General features: G+C 39.9%; 1 protein-coding gene across 2 annotated transcripts in view; it reads left to right on the top strand.

Annotated features, from left to right (window-relative positions):
• LOC129419451 (plasmanylethanolamine desaturase 1) overlaps window positions 1-20,797 on the top strand; it is a 36,164-nt gene extending 15,367 nt beyond the window's left edge. For both annotated transcript variants that reach the window (XM_055174589.2, XM_073853620.1), the window contains 5 exons: window positions 3,849-3,968; window positions 4,131-4,222; window positions 10,882-11,026; window positions 13,577-13,789; window positions 19,315-20,797. In XM_055174589.2, coding sequence (XP_055030564.1) covers window positions 3,849-3,968; window positions 4,131-4,222; window positions 10,882-11,026; window positions 13,577-13,789; window positions 19,315-19,433 — 689 coding nt within the window. In that variant the 3' untranslated portion in view covers window positions 19,434-20,797. The remainder of the gene's footprint in view (window positions 1-3,848; window positions 3,969-4,130; window positions 4,223-10,881; window positions 11,027-13,576; window positions 13,790-19,314) is intronic.
• The last annotated feature ends 828 nt before the right edge of the window (window positions 20,798-21,625 follow it).

The raw sequence follows: 21,625 nt of genomic DNA, 5'->3' as shown, positions 1-21,625 counted from the left end.
CCCAGGTTAATTCCCCATGCCAGCGAGCGGGAAAAGGGGCTGCGGGTGTGAGCGATGGTGCAGGGGGTTGCAGGGGAGCACGTTGTTGTCAGGACTGTATTAATGAGTGCGCCGCTCAGGTCCCGTGGACAGGGGGACGGTGTTCCTGGCTGCGCACGGCGACGGAGGCTCTGTCGAGGCCTGGCCTAGTTTCTGCCCTCACCGGGGAGTGAGAGGATCCAAGGACTGACGCTGATCACCTGACAGCGGCCCCATTGCTGTGAAAGTGTATACGCACGTGTCTGTGTGTGTATATGTGTGAGAGAGACAGGAAGGAAAGAGAGGGCACAAGTGTTGGGGTGGGTAAATGTTTTTTCGTTTTAATTTCAGCTCTGAATAATTTGGGGAGTTTGCAAAGACGGTGTCATGCGAGGTGTAAAACAGCGGTAGATCTTTTCCCACTTCTCTCTTCCGTGTGTACCGAATGCAAATGGAAGATCTGTAATATTGTTCCTCTACAAAAGCATTACTGTAGCAACAGTGCGCGCGTGCTAACCTCATTCAAATTTCAACGCCACGTCCTATGTTGCTGTGATACTGCAATATGGAAAGGAGCACGATGTCTGGTTTTGATCCTGAATAGCCAAACGCACACCTGGATCACCTGTACTTGCTGCACCTGGGCTTCCTGTTGAGCTATCGTATTGTGATCGACTGTACAATCCGTTGTGTCATTAGTTCTGCCCTAGCCCTTTTGAAAGTCAATATGAGCATAACTCTGGGTCAGATGAAAGATGTACCTATCTCTTATATAATCACTGGTGTATTGAAACAGGTGCTTTTATTTAAATGGGATGTTTACATTATGGACATGAGTCAGATCCTGAATTTGATTGTACCCAACCCTTATTGTCTGTTCACAGTAATAGGTCAGTTCTTGTACATTTAATAAATACTTTTAAAGGGGAAGTACAATCATTTTAAGCTTAAAATCTAGAAGCTAGAAATGGAGAACTGTGAAGCAAAGGTTTTTCCAATTTACTGTTTTATGTACTGTACTGTTGTTATGTAAAACGACTCGAGAGTTAATTAAATTTGACATATTGTACTATTATATTATTTTTTGTTGTGACCTGGATAATTTTTTTACACAACACATGTACCACATTTTTTACCACAGTATGCAATACAATTGTATACACAATAGAAATAAGAATGAAGAACACAAAGAAAGGTACAAAACTTTTTTTTAGGATGGGGGGCTTTAAAGTACACAATAGGTTCTTGGGGTTTAATATTGTACCCCAAAAGGTACAACATTACAGTGTGATGTACTGTATACCCATAAAGGTACAAAAATGAACAAGAGCATTTATACATGTGTTCATCAAACCAAAGCCACTTTAGAAATGAGCCCAATGACTTTAAAAGGTCTCATGATTGTAATTCTGACACACGGCACTGCATGAGCTCAAAAAATTCATTCAGGTTCACATTGACCAATTTCTATGCTTCCCTTTTGGAACGGGTTCAAGTTTAATTCCTTGGCGTGCACCTGATTTTAGAAGTAGGCTTTCACACTCCCCTAAGGAAATAGCCCAGATGTTCAGGTCAGCTGCAGGTCTGCATCAAAACCTCCTGAGAAAGTGACTTCTGGTACACCAGGGTTGGATGACCAGGTGCATTCTGGTTTGTCATAGGTTGAGGCTCTCATAAGTGGGTGACTGAGCGGCATGTATGTGTTAAAAGAACCACGGTCCATCAGTTAGACGCAGGGTGTTGGTTGGCCCACTGAGGTGCTATAAATAGCTGTCATCAATATCTTCTTCTCAACCTCCTCACGTTCCCAATCCACTCAGGATGGCTCCTCTAATGGCATTAAATTTTCAAAAGAGCTGAGTCCACTGCGCCTCTCCGCACCCGCATCCGCCCAACGAGAGAGAGGAAGCAAGAACAAAAGAGTGAGAGGAAGAGTCAGAAAAGATAGAAAGAAAACGAAAAGCTTCGATACTGAATATGCAAGCTTTCAAAAAAAGAGATTGAATGTAGGTATAAATGGAGAAATGTGGCCGGTGTCCATATAGATTAATTCTCAGCTCTGTTGTGAATAATACATTAGCTCTTTAATCATCCTCCACGGCCACCCGCTGTGCCACACCACTGTCATGGTGGTCCGAACAGTCCCCTCCGTTGCTGCCCTCTGCCCTGACCTGGGACGTTTAGCTGTGTCAGGCATGCACTACCATCACAAGAGATCCTGACCCCACTCTCTCTACAACTTGTCGTAGTCTAATCGATTACTCCTGAGCACACATGATAATGGGACACACATACCACGCGCACACACGGTTAACACACGTTCGGCACGTCTCCTTTCCGCGGACCTGCTGACCTTTGGACTTTTGAGAGATGTCGGTTTGCTGCCATTCCTGACCTTGCAGTGGTCAATGTACAGTAGTTAACTTTTACTGTTACTTGGGAGAATTAATAATATCCAAGCAATGGTACTCTTAGGTTATTTTTCTTGCCTTAACATCTGATTCTTACACCTGATTTGGATCTAGAGAGTTTAGTTTGAGCTCTAAATAGGTTTATGGTTGACTAGATGGCACTGTGGTCTGTCAGTTATACCTTGTTCACACTGTCAGTCCAAATCCAATCACATTTAGAACGTGTAAACGGCCAAAAACGCATGAAATCCATTTTTTTCTTATCCGTTTTAAGTTACATTCAGAGGTGGTTTGAAATCTGTTTCAAATCGCATTTCCGGAAATCCATTTCAGTCTGACTGCTCGGATCACATTTGTCATGAAATGCTGTCACCAACATAAGGCTTGTTTGAGATGAGCAAATTCTGCGTAGAGCGATCGGTGAGGTTTGCCGCTTGCAGTCGAGGGAGGAGTTGAAGACAGTGCCCTCAAGCCGGACACCTGCTGCTTGCTGTAGTGACGTGTGCGCCGTGTTTCTTTTTTATTGCGAATGAAGTGAATTAGATGGTGAATTTTTTAAAAACAAACCTTTTAATTAAAACCAGAAACATTTTATATTGAATATTTTTATTTCTGATATGCCCATACAATATATCAAATGGAAGAACAGACCCTCTGCTTTAAAAAAAAGCCAGCAGTTAGCGGCTTTCTACCGCACTGAAAACCGGCGCTCGGCGTTATTTTCGCGCCGAGAGTTGAAAAATATTCAGCTTTGGGTGAAAAGCTCCGCCAATCACAGTGGAGGACGGGCGGGAAATTATCACAGCAACCAACCGGCTCACAACTGAAGTATCACAGTTTCCCAAGCGCTCAGCTGAATAAAGCTGGCACTCAGCTAAAAAACAGCTGGCATTCGGCGTCCTCCAGGCATTTTCAGTCACGTTTAAAAGTTTTGGTGTGCACGCTCCCTTAGTTCTCTTTTTATCACCTCTTAAATATGGGTGGGGTTCTTCAAAAACACAGAATTTTGAGCAAAAAGCTGAGATAATTCCATATTTGTGAAGGACTTTTGATAGAGATCAAACTTAGAGCGATCCTTAAAACTTAGACGGACATGCAGCTGCAAGCTAGGGCGATACTTCCAGGTTTTATAAGTTGCGGAAGACCGCCACCTGGTGGATAATAGCAGTATTGGGGAAGGCGGAAATACATGTCATTGGCAGGGAAACGTTTTCTCTTAATTGACGAGAAAACTGGTCAATGGCAGGGAAAGAGTTAAATGTATAAATATGCTGTTTTTGTTGCATTTAATTCTACAGGGCTTCCTTAAGAGTGATTTGTCAACTAGTCATTCACAAAAGACACCAGTTAATAAAAAAAAAATGCTGGTTTTGCAGGAATATTTGTTCATGTATCTTGTATATATTTTTTGTCCTTTAGGAAAGCGTCTCCAGGAGTGGATCTGTGTGATTTTGTGCCTCTCACTCTTCATCGTAAACTTCCTCTTCCTCCTCGTAAACTTCTCCACTGTGCACATCTATAAAATAATCTTTGGCATTGGTAAGTTTTTATCTCTATTGACCTCCTACATCTCGCCTGTCTTTTTATCAATGTAGAAGCATGCAACTGTAGTAATAAAACATACTACTTTATGCGTTTGTGGTCACTATTATTATAGCAGCTACTGAATTCAATACATGCCTCTCTCGCTCTTTCTTTCAGTGACGGGTATTGTGACAGCAGACTTTGCCTCTGGGATGGTACATTGGGGAGCTGATACATGGGGTTCAGTGGACATCCCAGTAATTGGGAAGGTAAGGAAATAATGGGCCTGCACCTGTGCACAGGTCAGTTCACTGCTGGCTTATACGACACTCTGTAATATGATTTACCCAAGTATGACATGAAGTTGGATCAACATCCAAACAGCATTTGTAGTAACCAATCACATTTTAGGGTTGAAGGCCTAAATAGCATTTATAGAAATAAATATGCCTTAATAATGCTTGTATGTAATCCATAAAGCACAGTATCCAGCCTTTAACACAGATTAATGAGACCCATCGTGTTGTTTCTTCATCTGTGATTGGTGTCCACATTGCACTTGCATCAGCTGTTGGGCAAGAATAGCTAAAAATGTTCTACTACCCTCCCATGTGAATGTGATTAACTAGATATGTGGGCAAGTCCAGTTATAAAGGCGCTGTATTTTTTGAGATGGGCACACTTTTCAGGCGCACATCCTTATGCATATTGTAATGCCCACAATACACCCACACACCCTCGTATGCACAGTGTGGTCTCTAAGCATAGTATCTTGTTTGATTTTAACAAATTGCCCTGTTTAATTTTCATATCAGCTTTTGCACCATTGGCCTGTTGTGGTTTACCGGGCTCGAAAACGGCGAGTGTGAAATGCCATCTGCGCCCTGGGGAGTTTGGCCCTTCCTGCTTTCCTAGAGAGCCCTATGTTAACCCCTCCTCCCAACAGCCCCCACTCGCAACCCCAAAGGGTGCTAGGGAAACCCTGGAGGGTTGCATTAATGCATAGTATGGTCGCACTCTTCCTGTCCAATCAGAGAAAAGGTCACCCCCTCACTATCCAATTAAAATGCAGCCAACACTTGCTTTCTGTGTCGGACAACCAGGAGCAATGAATCTGAGAGCATTTATGTGTTTGTGTGCTGACAGGGGTCATTGTACTATTATGTGAAAGGGGGCGGTAGAGTGATGGGGGAAAAAATGGCTAACCTAAGCTCAATCTGGTCCCTTGTGCCAATTATATAGCTGCTTTAGAAAATATGGACTGTTAAATTTGATTATGTGAAAGGAAATGACAAGTGTACAGGTTTAGCAGTGATCAAGATATACTTGGCAATGAGCGTGGCCATGAAATGATCACAGTTGGAGCCTGTCCTGTGAGTAACACCAATCTTTCCTATTGTTTTCTGGCCAGTGTGTGCGGTATAACAGTATTGTCCTGCTTCTGTAAGGGTGCTGCTGTGTGAGTTATTTCACTTGACTATGAATCTTAAATCATTTTGACTAAGTAGTCCTGGTTGTCATCCCAAAACTGGACCTTCCGATCTGTCTGATGAAGCCAATACGGAAGTGACTTAAACTGCAATTCATGGGAGTCGAAAAATATGTTTACAGCCTGGTACAAAAATTGTTTTTGTTCTATATAGCTAATTTTGCCCTTCATGACAACTGTATTTTTTTTGTAACTCATCCGTTTAAATTATATTAAGCCTTAAAGTTCTGCATAATTAAGGGCGTGGCCACTTGAGTGACGGTTGAACCGCCACTGCTGTCACTACCCTCAAGCTAGGCGGGCATGGTTTCAGCAACCAGCCACCTCAGCTTCACCCACGTCCCGCCTCTTTACCCATTTTCGGATATCCACGACCACGAGTGATGCACAGCCAAGATGGTGACGGCAGGCACCGCCTACTATTGGCTTCAAAAACGATCTTCTGAAACCTATGGGTGACGTCACAGACACTACGTCCATAATTTTTTAGAGTTTATGGTTTAAACTGGCTCCAGGGTGTAACTGTATACGTTACTGCATTACCCGACCAAGTATAAAATTGGGCATTGCAGTATTTGTTTTATGTTTTAAAAGCATATATGGGACCACAAAACCAGTCATAAGGGTCCATTTTTTGATTGAGATTTATACAGCATCTTGAACAAATAAACTTTCCATTGATGTATGTAAACTTACCATATGAAGTTTGATAGGATAGGGCAATATTTGGCCAACTATTTGAAAATCTGGAATCTGAGGGTGCACAAAATGAAAATACTGAGAAAATCGCCTTTAAAGTTGTCCAATTGAAGTCCTTAGCAACTGCATCCACTTACAAAAATAAAGTTTTTATATATTTACAATAGGACATTTACAAATTATCTTCTTGGAACATGATCTTTACGTAATATCCTAATGATAATTTTCAATAATTTAGACCCATCCAATATATTGTTGGCTATAGGGAATGTGGAGGTGATGTCACGCCGTGTTGCATTATGGGTTATCCCCCCTATTTGCCAGATCACGCCCTATCCCGCTGTATTTGAGTTCGCCTGTTGTAGGTTGTTTGGATTTTCTGTTGAGATTTTGTGTCGATATGTTTGGTCAGTACCAAGGCTTTGAACCGGAACGAAAACCAGAAACTTTTGATGTTTTGCAAGGAACGGTTCGGCTCGCATGCGATTCGCGGATTAATACGCAAATTTAAATAATATGAAAGTTGATAATTTGCACGTGTTTCAAAGGCTTGTAAATGGTAACACTTAAATGATTTTAAACAATTTATCCTCAAAAAGGCACTAAAGTGAGCAATTTTCTGTATGCACAGATGCACATGTGGGTGAATGTGTCCGGTCCATCCAATCAAATGTGATTATCCCTATGCCCATCAAAGATCAGAACTCTTGATGTATAAACTTGAGAGAGAGTTGCGCTACTGTGTCTCATACTGTAGTCCATTAAAATACATTTGGTGAATAAAACACTTTATGTGGAGCGACTGTTTATGCTGCATCTTCTTCCTGAAGTTCCAGTTTGGAATTCGTCCTACGTCTGTGTGTGTGCGCGCGTGTTTAAGCGCACTCAAAAGTGCATACGTGGGGAGACGCGTTTCAAAAAGCAAACGAACAATCTTTGTGTACTTGACAGGACACATACAAACAAAATGATCTCGAAATACCACAGTATTCTTTTTCTAATAAAAACATTTGTTTAAGTTGCCAATAAATGACATGGCAGAAATTGTCCTTGTCTTAATTAATGTATAATGCTAAAACAAATGTAGGCATGTCAGAATTACAGTTATGCTGCTTACATAATTTAAGTTTGATGACAAGATAGAGACTGTAGACTAATAATTTAAGTTTAATGTCCTAATGATCAACCTACTTATTTGTAGGTCCCACAGCTGACATGGAACGTTATTAACCAGTTTGGGAACTTTAGTTTTTTGTTCTAACCGGTTCAGGAACATCAATTTTAGGGTTGAACTGAAAACCGTAAACGTTAAAATACTGTTTCTGTTCGGAACAAACCAATTGGGGAAAAATCTGGTTAAAAGCCCTGGTCAGTACAGCTCAATCACACGATCATTCAGGGAGGAAACTAAACAACGGAATACATTTTCTTTCATTCTTGGAATAAACAAGGGAAGACGGTGGAGGACCTGACGAAAAGACGCCGGATCGCGTGGTTTGCCTGCCACAAGCAGGAAAAAAACTTTTACTTTTTAAAACATCCCTGCATCAGCGAGAGCGTGTTTGCTGCATTTTCAGTAATTTGTGATTAATAAAGCAGAACCACCTAAATTATCTTCTTTTTATGCTAACACTGTCAAACTAACTTGTAAATGTAAATTATGTATTCATTCATTTCTGATCAACATAACCACATGAGTTATAAAAATAAATCTTTAGACAATTTTGACGATTGTAACAAATATTTTTTATTAAATGCAACTGCTCAAACCCACTTGTGACTCTTTAAAATAACACAACATTAGCTGAATATTTAGCATTTTGTTTGTTTTAATAACTTGGCCAAAAACAGAAGTGCCATCTTTTGAACATGTGTTGATTCATTGCACAGCATACAACAGAGAATGAATCAGTTTTATAGATTTATTAAGATACGTAGGTATTAATTTTTTCATTTTCAGGTTTATTTAACAGGGACAATGCACATCAATAATACATTTGAAAAAATGTACAATGTGCCAGAATTAGCCAAAAGGCTATTTTACATCTGCTGTCCCTGGACAGATTGTACAATGTCACACCTAAAAAGACAAAAAATTATAATCGTACATTCAAGTTTAGTTAAATACAAATTATTGGTATAAGTAAAAAACAAAAACAACATAAAAACAAAATCAAAAGTAAGCCCCATTAATCAGTATCAACATCAACTCAATACTGTATACATTCAGTAAATGGCATATTTCTTTTAGCTGTTTTGCCAACCATCATAAAACTCTGAAAGAAGAAGTGCCATCTTACTATGAGCTTGAAGGGATTTATAGCTCTTAAACTCCTGCAAAGTGTACGTATTCAATCCAAAAACAAGGTTATTGACCAGATATGTGAGTGGAGGTAGTGCGTAGAGTCTTGGGGTGCTAAATCATATGGATCTATGTTGTTTATCTCGGACAGTTTGTCCAAATAACGTTTTTTGGCAGTAGCATTTAGTTTCTCCCGATATGGTCCCTTCTCTTTTTCTTTCAACTTCTCTATTTCTTCCGTTCTTCTTAAATTTTACCTTGTTTTAGCTTAACACACCCACAATTAAATGACATAGCGGTCAGCAGTGCCTCTAAACATGGCGCCCACGTCCCATAATGCAACACTGCGTGGCGTACCTTCACATTCCCTATTGCTACAAATATACATGTGTGTGTTGTTTTTGTGGTCAAGGGTCACATTTTAATTTGCAGTGTAGTATGAAGTGTCTTTTCAAGTTGCGGGCCAGAAGTCAGTTCCCACATTTCATATATTTATATTTTAAACAGATGGAAAAAATAAAGTGGACAGCTTTGAAGGGTCATTGCAGAACAGTTTTTTTTCATCCCAGAACTGTCTATTCTGTAGTGTAAAGCAGCAGAACGAACACTGTTGTCGCCCTGTTGAGAGAAAATGGGCATCTGAGGCCGTGTGCCAGCCATCTTTGGTTCCTAACATGCAGGCCATTTGAACGGCCCGTCCGGCGCCCGCTGCGGATCTGGCCGAGGGGCCCCGCATTCTCTCGCTTTCATCAGCTGTCCGTCTGTGGTGTAAAACGGCACAGGCTCGCCGCCCCACCGTGAAGGGGTTTCCACCCGGCTCCGCAGTCAACGCCGATCCTTCTGCTGTCGAGGATAATTAGGTTCCGCCACCTGGGAGTGATCGAACTTCAAAAAAGCGAGGGAATTTACGGACATTAAGAACGTGGAGCTTTAAGACCCTTAACCAGCAGATTAAAGGCGCCACTTAGCGAACCGATATATATGGCTTTTTGTCCACATGTTCAAACAAGAAGCTCCAACTTGAGGGAGAATCATTAATGGCCGTGATTAAACAGGCACTTAAGAGCAAAGAGCGTAGGGAGGAGGAAAAAAGAGCGAGAAATGAAATGGATCTCTAATACTCGCTCTGGGTTAAGGGTGGGGGAGGACAGACTACTGGTTTTGGCTGGGTTGCTAGGGCAATCTGAAGATGTGAGTCATGATTAGGCAGAAGGCGGGTGAGGCGAGGCGAGGCAGGCCGTTAAACGGTGTGGGATTAGCGGTGGCGAGGCGCAGGTTTGCCGCCGTGCGCCGGCGAGTCGACACGCACACTGTGTGCTGTCTGGGGCTTAGCGCTCTTTTAATCTCGCGCGCAGAGAGAAAGAACGGAAACGAGAAGAACAGGAGGGAACATAATTGTCGAAATATCAACAGATAGTTTTCTGCGCTCCAGCAGAGTGTCGCCACGCGCTCTCAGATATAGGTGTTATTGAGTTCAGCCCACAAACACGCGATAATGACATTTTTCCCCCGCGCTGTCTCTGAAACGCTATGGTAATGTGGCTCCAAACGATTCCTCCTTTTTATGTGGAAAATAAATTACCTTCATTCTTGTATTTTCTTTTGTGCCTATACCATCTTTTCTCTTACTCCCTTTCATTTTGCGACACCCGCGCGGTCGCAGACGGGCGCCCGTCTCAAAGCAGCACTCCTGGGCGTGAGTGACAGGTGCTGCTGGGTTATGGTTTTTCATGATGCTGGATTTGAGCCGTGGGGAAGTGCTGTTTAATGCCGGGTTATCTTTCCGCTCTGGAACGTGTCGCTCGTGTCGCAGCGCCATCTTTCATTTAGGCCCTAGTAACGCCAACGCACCAATTTGGGTCTATCAGTCAACATCTAACCCCACCCAATTTGTCTTTTGCCTTAGGAACTGAAAGAATTGTAAAGCAGAGGATTTTTTTCTGAATCCTTATTTGGATAAATATAATCACATGCTTTTCCACTGACATGGTGCTTGCTTGTATATAAATCAAATTTTGAGATAAGGAGCATCAAAGGTTATATTTTCACACAATGTCATTTACATTATGTTCAATTGATTTTATATAGAAAACCGTAAATTACATTAAAAGACTTGAGCTGGGATTTCACAGACTGAGTCAGATTAAAATTGAATGGATTGTGGATTTTAGTCACTTATAGATCCCATGGCCCACCTTATCACAAGAACCAGCACTGTTCAGGTGTAAAGTGCTCTGGTGTTCAGCAGTGTCTTTAACTAATACACCAGTAGCTCCTTGTTTGACCCCTAGATTGATCTGATCATAGGATGCATTTCATTAGCATAGGGTAATGGACATAAATCACAGCTCTAGACACCCCCACCTGTTTTTCATTTGAACCTTAACCTCCATTTTTCCTGCTCCTCCCACCTCTCTCGCTACTTTCTCTCTATTCAGGCATTCATTCGCCCGTTCCGGGAGCACCACATTGATCCGACGGCCATCACACGGCATGACTTCATAGAGACAAATGGAGACAACTGCATGATCACCATCCTACCTCTGGCCCACATGGCCTATAAATTCCTCTCCTACCCACCAGGTATACACACACACTTATCCTCTCACACATCCAGTGTGTTTGTAAGAGTTAGTCAGCATGACCGTTTTAGAACACGAGTGTGACTTCTTTTTTTGGTGCGGTCTATGTGTCACACATTCATCTTAAAATATCTAAAAGCTTTTAAAGATCGAAAAACAAAAATATGGTTTGTAAAGGTAATGCTCTTAGTTTTTTTTACCTCTGCATGGGTTTAAAGGGGAAAAAAAATCACCAAATAAGGAACAGTTTGTTACCATCTATGCTCAGGTCACCCTGAACTTTTTTCATGTTTTATTTACATCTATGAATTTGGCAGACCCTTTTATCCAACGCAACTTGCAGTGCATTCAAGCAGTATGTTTTATAAATGTATGTGTTCACTGTGAATTGAATCCATCAGATTGAATAGGGTCGGATGCTATCAGTGTTTCTGTTCCCTATATTGCGGTTGTTTTTATGCTTGTTTAAAGGGATAGTTCACTCAAAAATGAAAATTCGGTCTCCAAACCTGTATACATTTTTTGTTCTGATGAACCCAAAGGAAGATATTTTAAAGGGGGGGTTTAATGGTATTTCAAGCATTCTGACTTATTAACACAGTTATAGAGTTGTTTCCTCATGCTAAACGTAGGCAAAGTGTCAAAACCGCAGTTGGGGGTGTTTCAGAGTATTTCTGTGCCGAATGCACTTCGCCAGGGTTCGTACAAGTTTCGGCTAGTTTTTTTTCGATTACAGTTCTAACTGACATTTCAGGGGTTTTCAATACGTATCACTTCTTTATATGGGCTTCCGCCGGAAAACTTCCCCCGGAAAACCCCGCCCAGCCGTCAGTCAGCGGGAGACGCTAGAGCTTGCTAACAGCTTATCACGCCACTCAGCTTTGTTTAATTTCAAAAGTCAACAATGGCACAACAAGAAGTGTGTTTTTGGATGTAAGGAGAAGACATCCAGCCTTATGGAAACAATGGATATAGTTTATTATCCGGATTAGCAGCGGAGTTTTGCGTGTGTGTTTGATGCTGTGGATTTTCAGAACCGGGTCATGACGAGTTACACGTGGTAAGTAAGACTTCTGTCTTATGTTGGAAATAGGCGCGTGTATATTATATAAATGACACGAACATGTAGTGAATCATAAGTTAAACAGTGTTGTATAGTGTTGCATGACTCGTACTCGCTCCTCCTGCGGTAGTAACTCCTCCTTCTTCATTTTTTCGTACGTTATCGGAAAGATTCGGTAAAGCTAATCTTTCTTTTATAAATCTGATTAAACTAAAGACTCTTCAGAGATATAAAGGATGTCATACTACTCTATAGGTACTCCAGATTAACATCAGAAATGCAGAAACAGCGTGTGTTACGTGAGCTTTAAAGAATGTTTGTAACCAAAACGGTGAACCCCATTCACTTCCATAGTAGGAAAAAATACTATGGAAGTCAGTGGAGCTCACAAACAGTTTGATTACAAACATTCCTCAAAATATCTTCTTTCCCGTTCATCAAAACTAAGAAATTTATTCAGGTTTGTAACAACATGAGAGTGAGCAAATGATGTCCGAATTAAAATTTTTGTGTGAACTATCCCTTTAAAAGGGACATTCCATTTTTTTTTTTTTTTTTGAAAATATGCTAATTTTCCAGCTCCCCTAGAGTTAAACATTTGATTCTTACCGTTTTGGAATCCATTTAGCTGATCTCTGGGTCTGGTGCTAGCACTTTTAGCATAGCTTAGCACAATCCATTGAATCTGATTAGACCATTAGCATCACGCTAAACAATAACCAAAGAGTTTCAATATTTTTCCTATTTAAAACTTGACTCTTCTGTAGTTACATTGTGTACTAAGACCGACAGAAAAAGAAAAGCGATTTTCAAGGAAGATATGGTTAGGAACTATACTCTCAAACTGGCGTAATAATCAGTGACTTTGCTGATGTAACATGGCTGCAGAAGGCGTAGTGATATTATGCACTGCCCGAAAATAGTCCCCTGCCATTGAAAGTAACCAAGGGGACTATTTTCGGGCAGTTTGAGAGTATAGTTTCTAGCCATATCTGCCTAGAAAATCGCAACTTTAAATTTTCTGTCGGTTATAGTACACAATGTAACTACAGAAGAGTCAAGTTTTAAATAGGAAAAATAGCAAAACTCTTTGGTTATTGTTTAGCGCAATGCTAATGGTCTAATTAGATTCTATGGATTGTGCTAAGCTATGCTAAAAGTTCTAGCGCTAGACTCGGAGTTCAGCTGAATGGATTCCAAAATGGTAAGAATCAAATGTTTATCTCTGGGGGGGCTGGAAAATGAGCATATTTTGAAGGAAAGTGGAGTGTCCCTTTAAGTAACCCATGATTGATGATGTAAGACACCAGACATTGAAGGTAGAAGGTCAATGTGATGGTTGACTATCATACTGAAAGGTTAAGGCATGTCACTTCAAGACATGTCATCTCAATTTGCATTACATTTTATCTCTCTCTTCCCACCTTTCTCGTTGTTCCTCTATTACCCCCACCAACTCTCCCCTACATGTCTATCTCTCTTATCCAGATGCCCTTGCAGAGTCCTACCCCTGGGAATGTTTTGTTTTTGCATTGGCGGTCTTTGTAACCATGACTAATCAGATCCACAAGTGGTCTCACTCCTACTTCGGCCTGCCACGCTGGGTCACGCTACTGCAGGACTGCCACCTAGTGCTGCCACGAAAACACCATCGCATCCATCACGTGTCGCCCCATGAGACGTACTACTGCATCACCACAGGTACTAGGAATGTCAAACGCTTCAGTATTTTGGTAATAAATAATGCTGGTAAGAAAAAGTAACAGTACCAGTCTGTTGCATGCACATTTGTGAATGCACCTGTGCACATAAATGGTAGAACGCACTTCTTGGAGATATTTTAATGTAAATGTGGTCAGTAAATACAGAATTTGAATTGCAATATCAAAGATGGTTCAATAGCATCAGTATCAACTCCCGAAATTTGGTGCACACGCTTAAGCGTAACAAAAGGTACAGTAAAAGCCTTTGATGCCTTCTGAGCACCTTGAATATACCAATAGCCCCGGAGGCTTTTTACAACAATAGTATGTGCTCGGCTGTGTCAGTGTGGGCTGAGCTGGATCAGATTTAGGTTGTAGGTGTTCAAGCTTTACTTCCTCTATATCATAGTGACCCACGGTATCCGGCAAGGATTCTTCTGCGGAGCAAGGCCCTGCATCGCCAGTAGCTGTAAACAGTGGGTTAAATTAACTTTGTTAAAGTCAGTGGTGCCTTTGCTTGGATGTGTGTGTGCCTGTGAAGGCATTAAAGTCCCATGATAGCTAGAGCACTCAGTATGCGACATGCGTCTCTGGGAGAGAGGGGAGCGAGGATGCTTGTGCGTCACCCTGCGCCCCAGTGGACGACAGATGTGTGTGTGCACACGCATGCTCCAGAGCTCAGACCGGTCCTTTTGACCCTCCTTCTTTCCTTTCCACTGCTGCTCCCTGATCCCACTGGGAGACGCTGATGAAGGGAGAGAACAGGGTCTCTCTCTCTCTTTCGGTCTCTCGCACACATGCACGCACACATGGGAGTCTCTCTGCGTGAGCCCTGCTCCTCCACCCTCCCTGCCCGAGTCCCCAGGGGCCAAAGCCCGCCTTTGTGTGTGCCAGTGGCTGACAACCTCCATGTATATTTAATGCTAACCTGCTGTCAGTGCTAACAAATAGGCCTGCATGGGGGGGTCTGTGGGTTTGACAAAGATGAAAAATCAAACAAACATGATGAGCTGTTCTGCTCTCCTCCTGAACCAAAAGGGTCACCGTTGAGAGAGGGTGTATACACACACAGAGCTGAGACAAGATTGAGATATGAGGACTGGTGTGGGGTGTATACATGGAGCAACATTTTCTTGGAATAAATAATGTGCTGCTTTTTTGTAAAAGTTGATGTTAGCTTAGCTTGGGTGGATTTTGTTTATTCATTGAGCATGTTAATTATTGCATATTTTTTATGTATGTTGCTCTCCCATTTGTATATCATTTTCTCTTCTTTTTAAGTGCCATTACCATGTAATCTGAAAAGCCATGCCTGGTTTATTATACTTGTCAACTGCCATATTTCCTGACTAATGTCCGATAATAAGAAAAGTATATACTGTACCATTTTAGTAGACTTCAATCTTTCAATAACATTATTGTGACCCTGGACCACAAAACCAGTTATAAGTCGAGCAGGTATATTTGTAGCAATAGCCAACAGTACATTGTATGGGTCAAAATTTTTAATTTAATTTTTATGCAAAAAATCATTAGTATATTAATTAAGATCATGTTTCAAGAAGATATTTTGTAAATGTCTTGCCATAAATAAATATACAAAAATAAATATAGTAAATATATAATTGTATAAATATAAATGTATAATTTATTTGTCATAAGTAATATGTTTGCACAGAGATTCCAGACTTTCAAATAGTTGTATCTCGGCCAAATATTGTCATATCCTAACAAATCATACTTCAATAGAAAAATTATCCGTTCGGCTTTCAGATTATTTCTAAATCTGAATTTCGAAAAATGTACTCTGCACTATGATTGGTTTTGTGATCTACTGTCACATTTGCAATAATACCACAATTCTATATGTATTCTATATATTTAATGCCGGTAATTGTTATGTTTTCCGACCAAAGGGAGGTATAAAAAACAAATAAAATGCGTAAATGAAAAGCTAAGGGAAAGATGAATTTTTAAAAGAGATTTAAAACTCGTGTAAGTAATTTAATATGTTTCATTGTTCTGAATTACTGCAATATTTACATGGTGTTTAAATATATACCAAATAATGCAAAGATACTACAATAGTACCATAGAACATGTTCAACTAAACATAATATTACCATGGTACTTTGATATATACCATAGTTATGTGAGTGACATACAGTACTGTGCAAAAGTCTTAGGCCACCACCACCAGACTTGTTGTTTTAGTTTTAATATCCATCCATATTTTTTAATAGATATTTAGATTTTTAATCTATTGTATTAAGATACAAACAGAAAATACAGGAAATATGTACAAAAATGATAATATTCAGGACTAAATGTCGTCTTTATGCATCGTCAGTGTTTAGTGTGACCTCTCTTGGCATTAAACACATCTTGGGCGTTTTTGAGCAAAATGAAGTAAAAAGACTATTTCTTTAAAATGAGAAATTAGGATTTCATTTTATTAAGGTTTAAGAGATACTGCAGTTTCCTGCTATTGTTCAGTGGAAGGGGAGTTTACTCTAAAAACTTGACACATCAGTTTACATTTTTATACACTTTTTAATACTATACACATTTCCTGTATTTTCTGGATGTATTCTAGAGACTGAGAAGCAATTATACAGTATATGATCACTATAACATTAATATTACGGTATTTATATTAACATAAATCTAAATAAATAGTACCATAGAACATGTTCAACTAAACATACTGTAATATTACCATGGTACTTTAATTTATACCATAGTTCTGAGTGATTTACATGGTGCTCAAATATATATCAAATTATGCAAAGGTACAGTAGGTACATGGTATTACAATGATATGAAACACTGTTGCATTTAAAATGTTTGCATTTATTGAGGTGGTATTTAAAATTTGTCATGTCAAACATGTCTTGTGTGTGTGTGTGTGTGGCTGAACTGGTTTTTATGTCAACCCTAAAGGAATTCATGTCTGAGAGGACGTGTGTGTGTGTGTGTGTGTGTGTGTGTGTGTGTGTGTGTGTGTGTGTGTGTGTGTGTGTGTGTGTGTGTGTACACATTGTGGAGTTTGGGAAAACTGGCGGGTGGGGTGGGCTGGGATGCTGCTACATATTTATAGCAGTAAGTGTGTACATTACTCTACTGCTTCTGCCTGATCTTCTGTCCATCCCGTGGGATTCACCATCCAGCAGCTTCTGATGTCACTCTCTGTGCTTCCTCTCTTTCTTCCTGTCTTGCTCTTTTGTCCTTGCTCTCTCCTTTTTGCTCGTCTTGCCCTTGCAATGTTGCCTCTCTTTCTCTCTCTCGCTCTCTCTCTGTGTCTCTCTCTCTCTCTCTCTGCCTCTCTCTCTCTCTCTCTCTCTCTCTCTCTCTCTCTCTCTCTCCCCTGCATTTCTCTCTTCAGGTGCTGGTGAGTTTTTGAGTTTGTCATTCACAGAAAGAATGAATTTGTGTATGGTTGGTTTTACACATCAAACGCCTGTGTTTCTCCACATTTCTCTATTCATTTTACATTTTCAGTTTTTGTCAAAGCTTTTTTTTATAATTGTTTAACTATAAAAATTCCTTGTTGCATTTACATTTTTACGTTGAATCAATTTGAAATTGCAATTATTTCAACTTTGACTAGTGAGGAGTTTCTATAAAAAGGTAAAAAAAGTTGACATAAGTTAGGCTAATTTAACTTTATTTTTATAATTTATAGCAACTCGTCGCTAGTCCAGAAAGTTTAAATGAATGTAAATTCAAGTTGTTTGAAGGAAGTCACCACAGTTTTTCAGTGTTTTCCTATGTTCTTGCTTCAACTTGATGGATGGATGTGTACTTATCTTTTTTTAGTGCGTGCATTTGATCTTTGTACAGCGCGTCGTAAATGTGTTAGCATTTGGCCTGGCCCCATTCATTCCTTAGGATCCAAACAGGGATGAATTAGAAGCCACCAAACACTTCCATGTTTTTACCTATTTAAAGACTGTTACATGAGTGGTTGCACGAGTAAGTATGATGGCGCAAAATAAAACGTGGCGAATATTTTTAAGTGGATAAAAAATGAGAACTATATTATATGGCAGAAGAGCACTTAGTTTGCAGCACTTCGACCTCGGGTGCAGTACCTCATTTTTTATCCGCTTAAAAAAAATCGCCATGTTTTACTTTGTGCCACCATACTTACTCATGTAACCCCTCATGTAACAGTCCCCAAATAGGGAAAACATGGAAGTGTTTGATGGCTTCTAAATTAAAGGACAAGTACGGTATTTTACACTTAAAGCCCTGTTTTCACCCACTACCTCTACAATAGCTGCATAGGTGCACTGGAACAATCCTTCCTAAAATGCATTAAACTTTCGTTTACAAAGACATGAAACTCACCGAGTGGTCAGGGGTGTTCACTGATAAGCTCACACAAAAATCGCTGCAAAAGATGCTTTCCAACAGGTGTTTTAGCATTCGTTGTAAACTGGTGGACCTATTTTTCCAAACGCCCTCACACCCGTATATTCTTCCGTTGAGAGCTTGAATAATAGACACTCCAGCCCAGTTGGTGGCGATAATCAGCCTTTGCCAATTGCAAGAATACAAACAACGTTCCCGGCGCGGAGTAATACCGTACCTCACAGCACATCTAATACAAGTCAGTGGAGTTGGACAAAAACTACGATAAAACCTGTTGGAAAGCATCTTTAGCAGCGATTTTTGTGTGAGCATATCAGTGAACACCCCTGACCACTCGGTGAGTTTCACGTCTTTGTAAACGAAAGTTTAATGCATTTTAGGAAGGATTGTTCCAGTCTGAAAACAGGGCTTTAAGTGTAAAATACCGAACTTGTCCTTTAATCCCTGTTTGGATCCTAAGGAATGAATGGGGCTAGGCTAAATGCTAACACATTCACAACGCGCTGTACAAAGATTAAATGCACGTATTGAAAAATATAGGTATGCATTAATTTATCAAAGTTGAGGTTAGAACATAAGAAAATATTGAAAAACGGTTCTGTTTTCCTTTAAACATTGTTTTGTAGTGTACTCTATGGTAGTGCTAAGAATTGATAAACACATACAAAAACATACAAAAAAAATGTGAGTTTTATGTAATATCTAGTTTAAAATGTGTTACATAAGCCGTGTGTTCATGTATATAATAATAAAGTAATTGTGACCCTGTTTGTAAAAACCAAGGCTACATTATTAGAAAGTTTGATTTTAATCATTGATTTCAATCTTTGACATGACCCTATTCAGTCATTATTAAAGATATCAAGGCTGTATTTTCACAGAATGCTCTTTACATCATGCAGGATGATTTTATGTAGAAAACAGTAAATTACAAAAATTGACTTTAGCTGGGTTGTCACAGACTTGTTTTACAATTAATGTAAAAATAAGGATTAATAGTTGTAGGCTAATGAAAGCACATTGAACCTTCTTAAGAAAAGGTTAACACCTGTTTGTTTAACATTCTTCAAAGATTTTTTGCACTTACTCACATAATATACCTGGAAATCTTTGGCAGTAAAGGAATACTTGCTTTCTCTCTCTCAGGATGGTTGAACTACCCGTTGGACAGAGTGGGATTCTGGAGAAGATTGGAGTGGGTGATAGAGAGATTGACGGGTCAGAAGCCACGCAGCGATGACCTTTCCTGGGCCAAGAAAACATAGTGACCGGGAGAACCGGACTGTACCTCTCCTTCAGCTAGAAAGGAGCAGAACCAGATTGTGGGCCTTACCTTTGTAACCCAAACCTCCTTCTCAACTTCTCCTTCTAACCCTAAACCCTTTCCTTTATAGCACAGCACCACAGATCACTCTTACTGTTGGGGCCTTTATCTGCCACTGATGTCTGTTACACACAAGCCATCACCTTTTCCTCTTTGTCTGGCTTCTTCCTCCTAATTCTTATTTTGTAGATGTGCACACATTTTTGAAAAGAGGTACTGTATAGACAGTCGAGAGGATGATGAGAGAGACCTTTTCTCCCACAATCCTTTGCTCCATCTCTGTATCTCTGTAGTCTTGCATTGCATGAAAGAGGCGACCGCCGCTTTCTCATTGCAGTGTGTTAAATGTATGTTTTCTGGAGGTTGGGCTCTCCAGAGGACCATAACCATGTTGTGATTTCCCAGCACGGTTTTCATAGCGGGAGAGAGGCAATTAAATGTGGATTCGATTTTGAAGTTAGATCAGAGAAAATGATTTGCAGTCGAAAGCACTTTCTCCTGGTTAAAATGTGTTTTAGAAGTGTTGTGTGTTTTCGTCACCCTTCCTTGGTTTGGACTGAAGAAAGCATTTCCAGCTGCAGAGTTTTAAATGAGGGAAAGGTTTTTGTTGGCCAACCAGTGGGGTCAGCGCTCACTTGACCCAACTGAATGTTTTCCCTGAATGTCTCTTATGGCGCTTAAAGGATGTTGGCCTTAAATACAAATTAATTTACAAAACTCACTCGCTTATTTCTGATCAGCTCACCAAGGGCTTAGCGAGGATAAACAATGATCACATTTATGGTGTGGTAAAGTGATGTTACAGTGATGTTATTGGTAGTTTTAGTGGTTTAGTGAAGTCCTCCTATGGTATGACAGTTCAGCAAAGGTTGTGCTAGCAAAAATCACTTTGAATAATTATTTATTAGGTTTTATTAAATCTTCAATGATTTTTATTCTTATCGAATGATATTTGCACTAAATGTTCACTTTTCAAGCAAAATTGAAGAGAAACAGCCAAATACACACGTTCTCTTGGACAGCGAATTTTGACCGCAGTGACACACACACACTTCCTGAATAAAGACTCCAGTTGTTGAACCAGTGATCAAATCAGGATGGTTTGTCTCAACATGACGTCTTCATAAGACAGCTTCACAATTTGAGATTCATGCTTTTGTTTTTTATATTATTACAGTATAACATTCAGCCTTGTATTTGTTTTTACTTTCTAACTTGCAGCCAAAGCTTGCTGCTAGTCTGCCTTAAACCGATGTTTTTATTAGCTGTATGATTTAATAAATATCTAATAAATAACATTTGATATTTGTGGGGTTTTGGTTCATTTTTTCATGTTAATAAAAGCAATGTTAAAGAAAAGTAAGAAGGGGCCATTTTTTTCTTTGGTAACAATTAGAGCTTGTCTTAGAAAATTGCACAGGAAATCTGCAGGGTACTTGAAGTGATTTAAGTGTGAGTCAAACACCTTAACGTTTTGTTCTTGAGCAGAAAATGTTTGTGGGTATGGGGTCGTTCGGTAAATCACAAAATGGCCTCTTTAATTTCATAATTTGGTCAGAGGATTGATCGAAACTGATGATTGACAGCATTGTAAGATACTTACACAGTGTTGAATAAGTAAAGAGCGTCCTCTGGTGGCTGAACAATGTCTATACAGTGGAAAATACGTCACTGTGCTGTATTTTCAAACACTGATTTTCATGTTTTTTATGTTGCATGATAGGGCCAGTTTCCGAAACAGGGTTTAGATTAATCCAGGACTAGCATACTTATATTAGGACATTTAAGTAGTATTTATAAACAAACCTTTCAAAAAAACAATAATGGTGTGTATCTTGAGGCTAAACATTGGCATTAATATATGTTAATTTAAAAACACCTTGTACAGACATATCTTAAGGCAGCTCAAACATGCATTTTAGTCTGGGACCAGGATAAGCCCGCCCTGTCCGGAAAGCTGCCCCCTAGTGTTTTTGGTGAACATAGTGTTTTGCGTGTTATATAAAACATTTCAGGGTAGTTTCCCGGACAGAGATTAACTTAAAACAGGACTAGGCCTTAGTTTAATTAGGAAATATAACTAGTTTTAACAAACATGCCTTACTAAAAACGTTATTTGTGTCCAGTTTGAGG

This window comes from Misgurnus anguillicaudatus, chromosome 15, assembly GCF_027580225.2.
Source record: "Misgurnus anguillicaudatus chromosome 15, ASM2758022v2, whole genome shotgun sequence".
NCBI classification, from domain to species: domain Eukaryota; kingdom Metazoa; phylum Chordata; class Actinopteri; order Cypriniformes; family Cobitidae; genus Misgurnus; species Misgurnus anguillicaudatus.
Note: the sequence above shows the minus strand (reverse complement) of the source record. Positions and strands in the feature narration are given on the sequence as shown.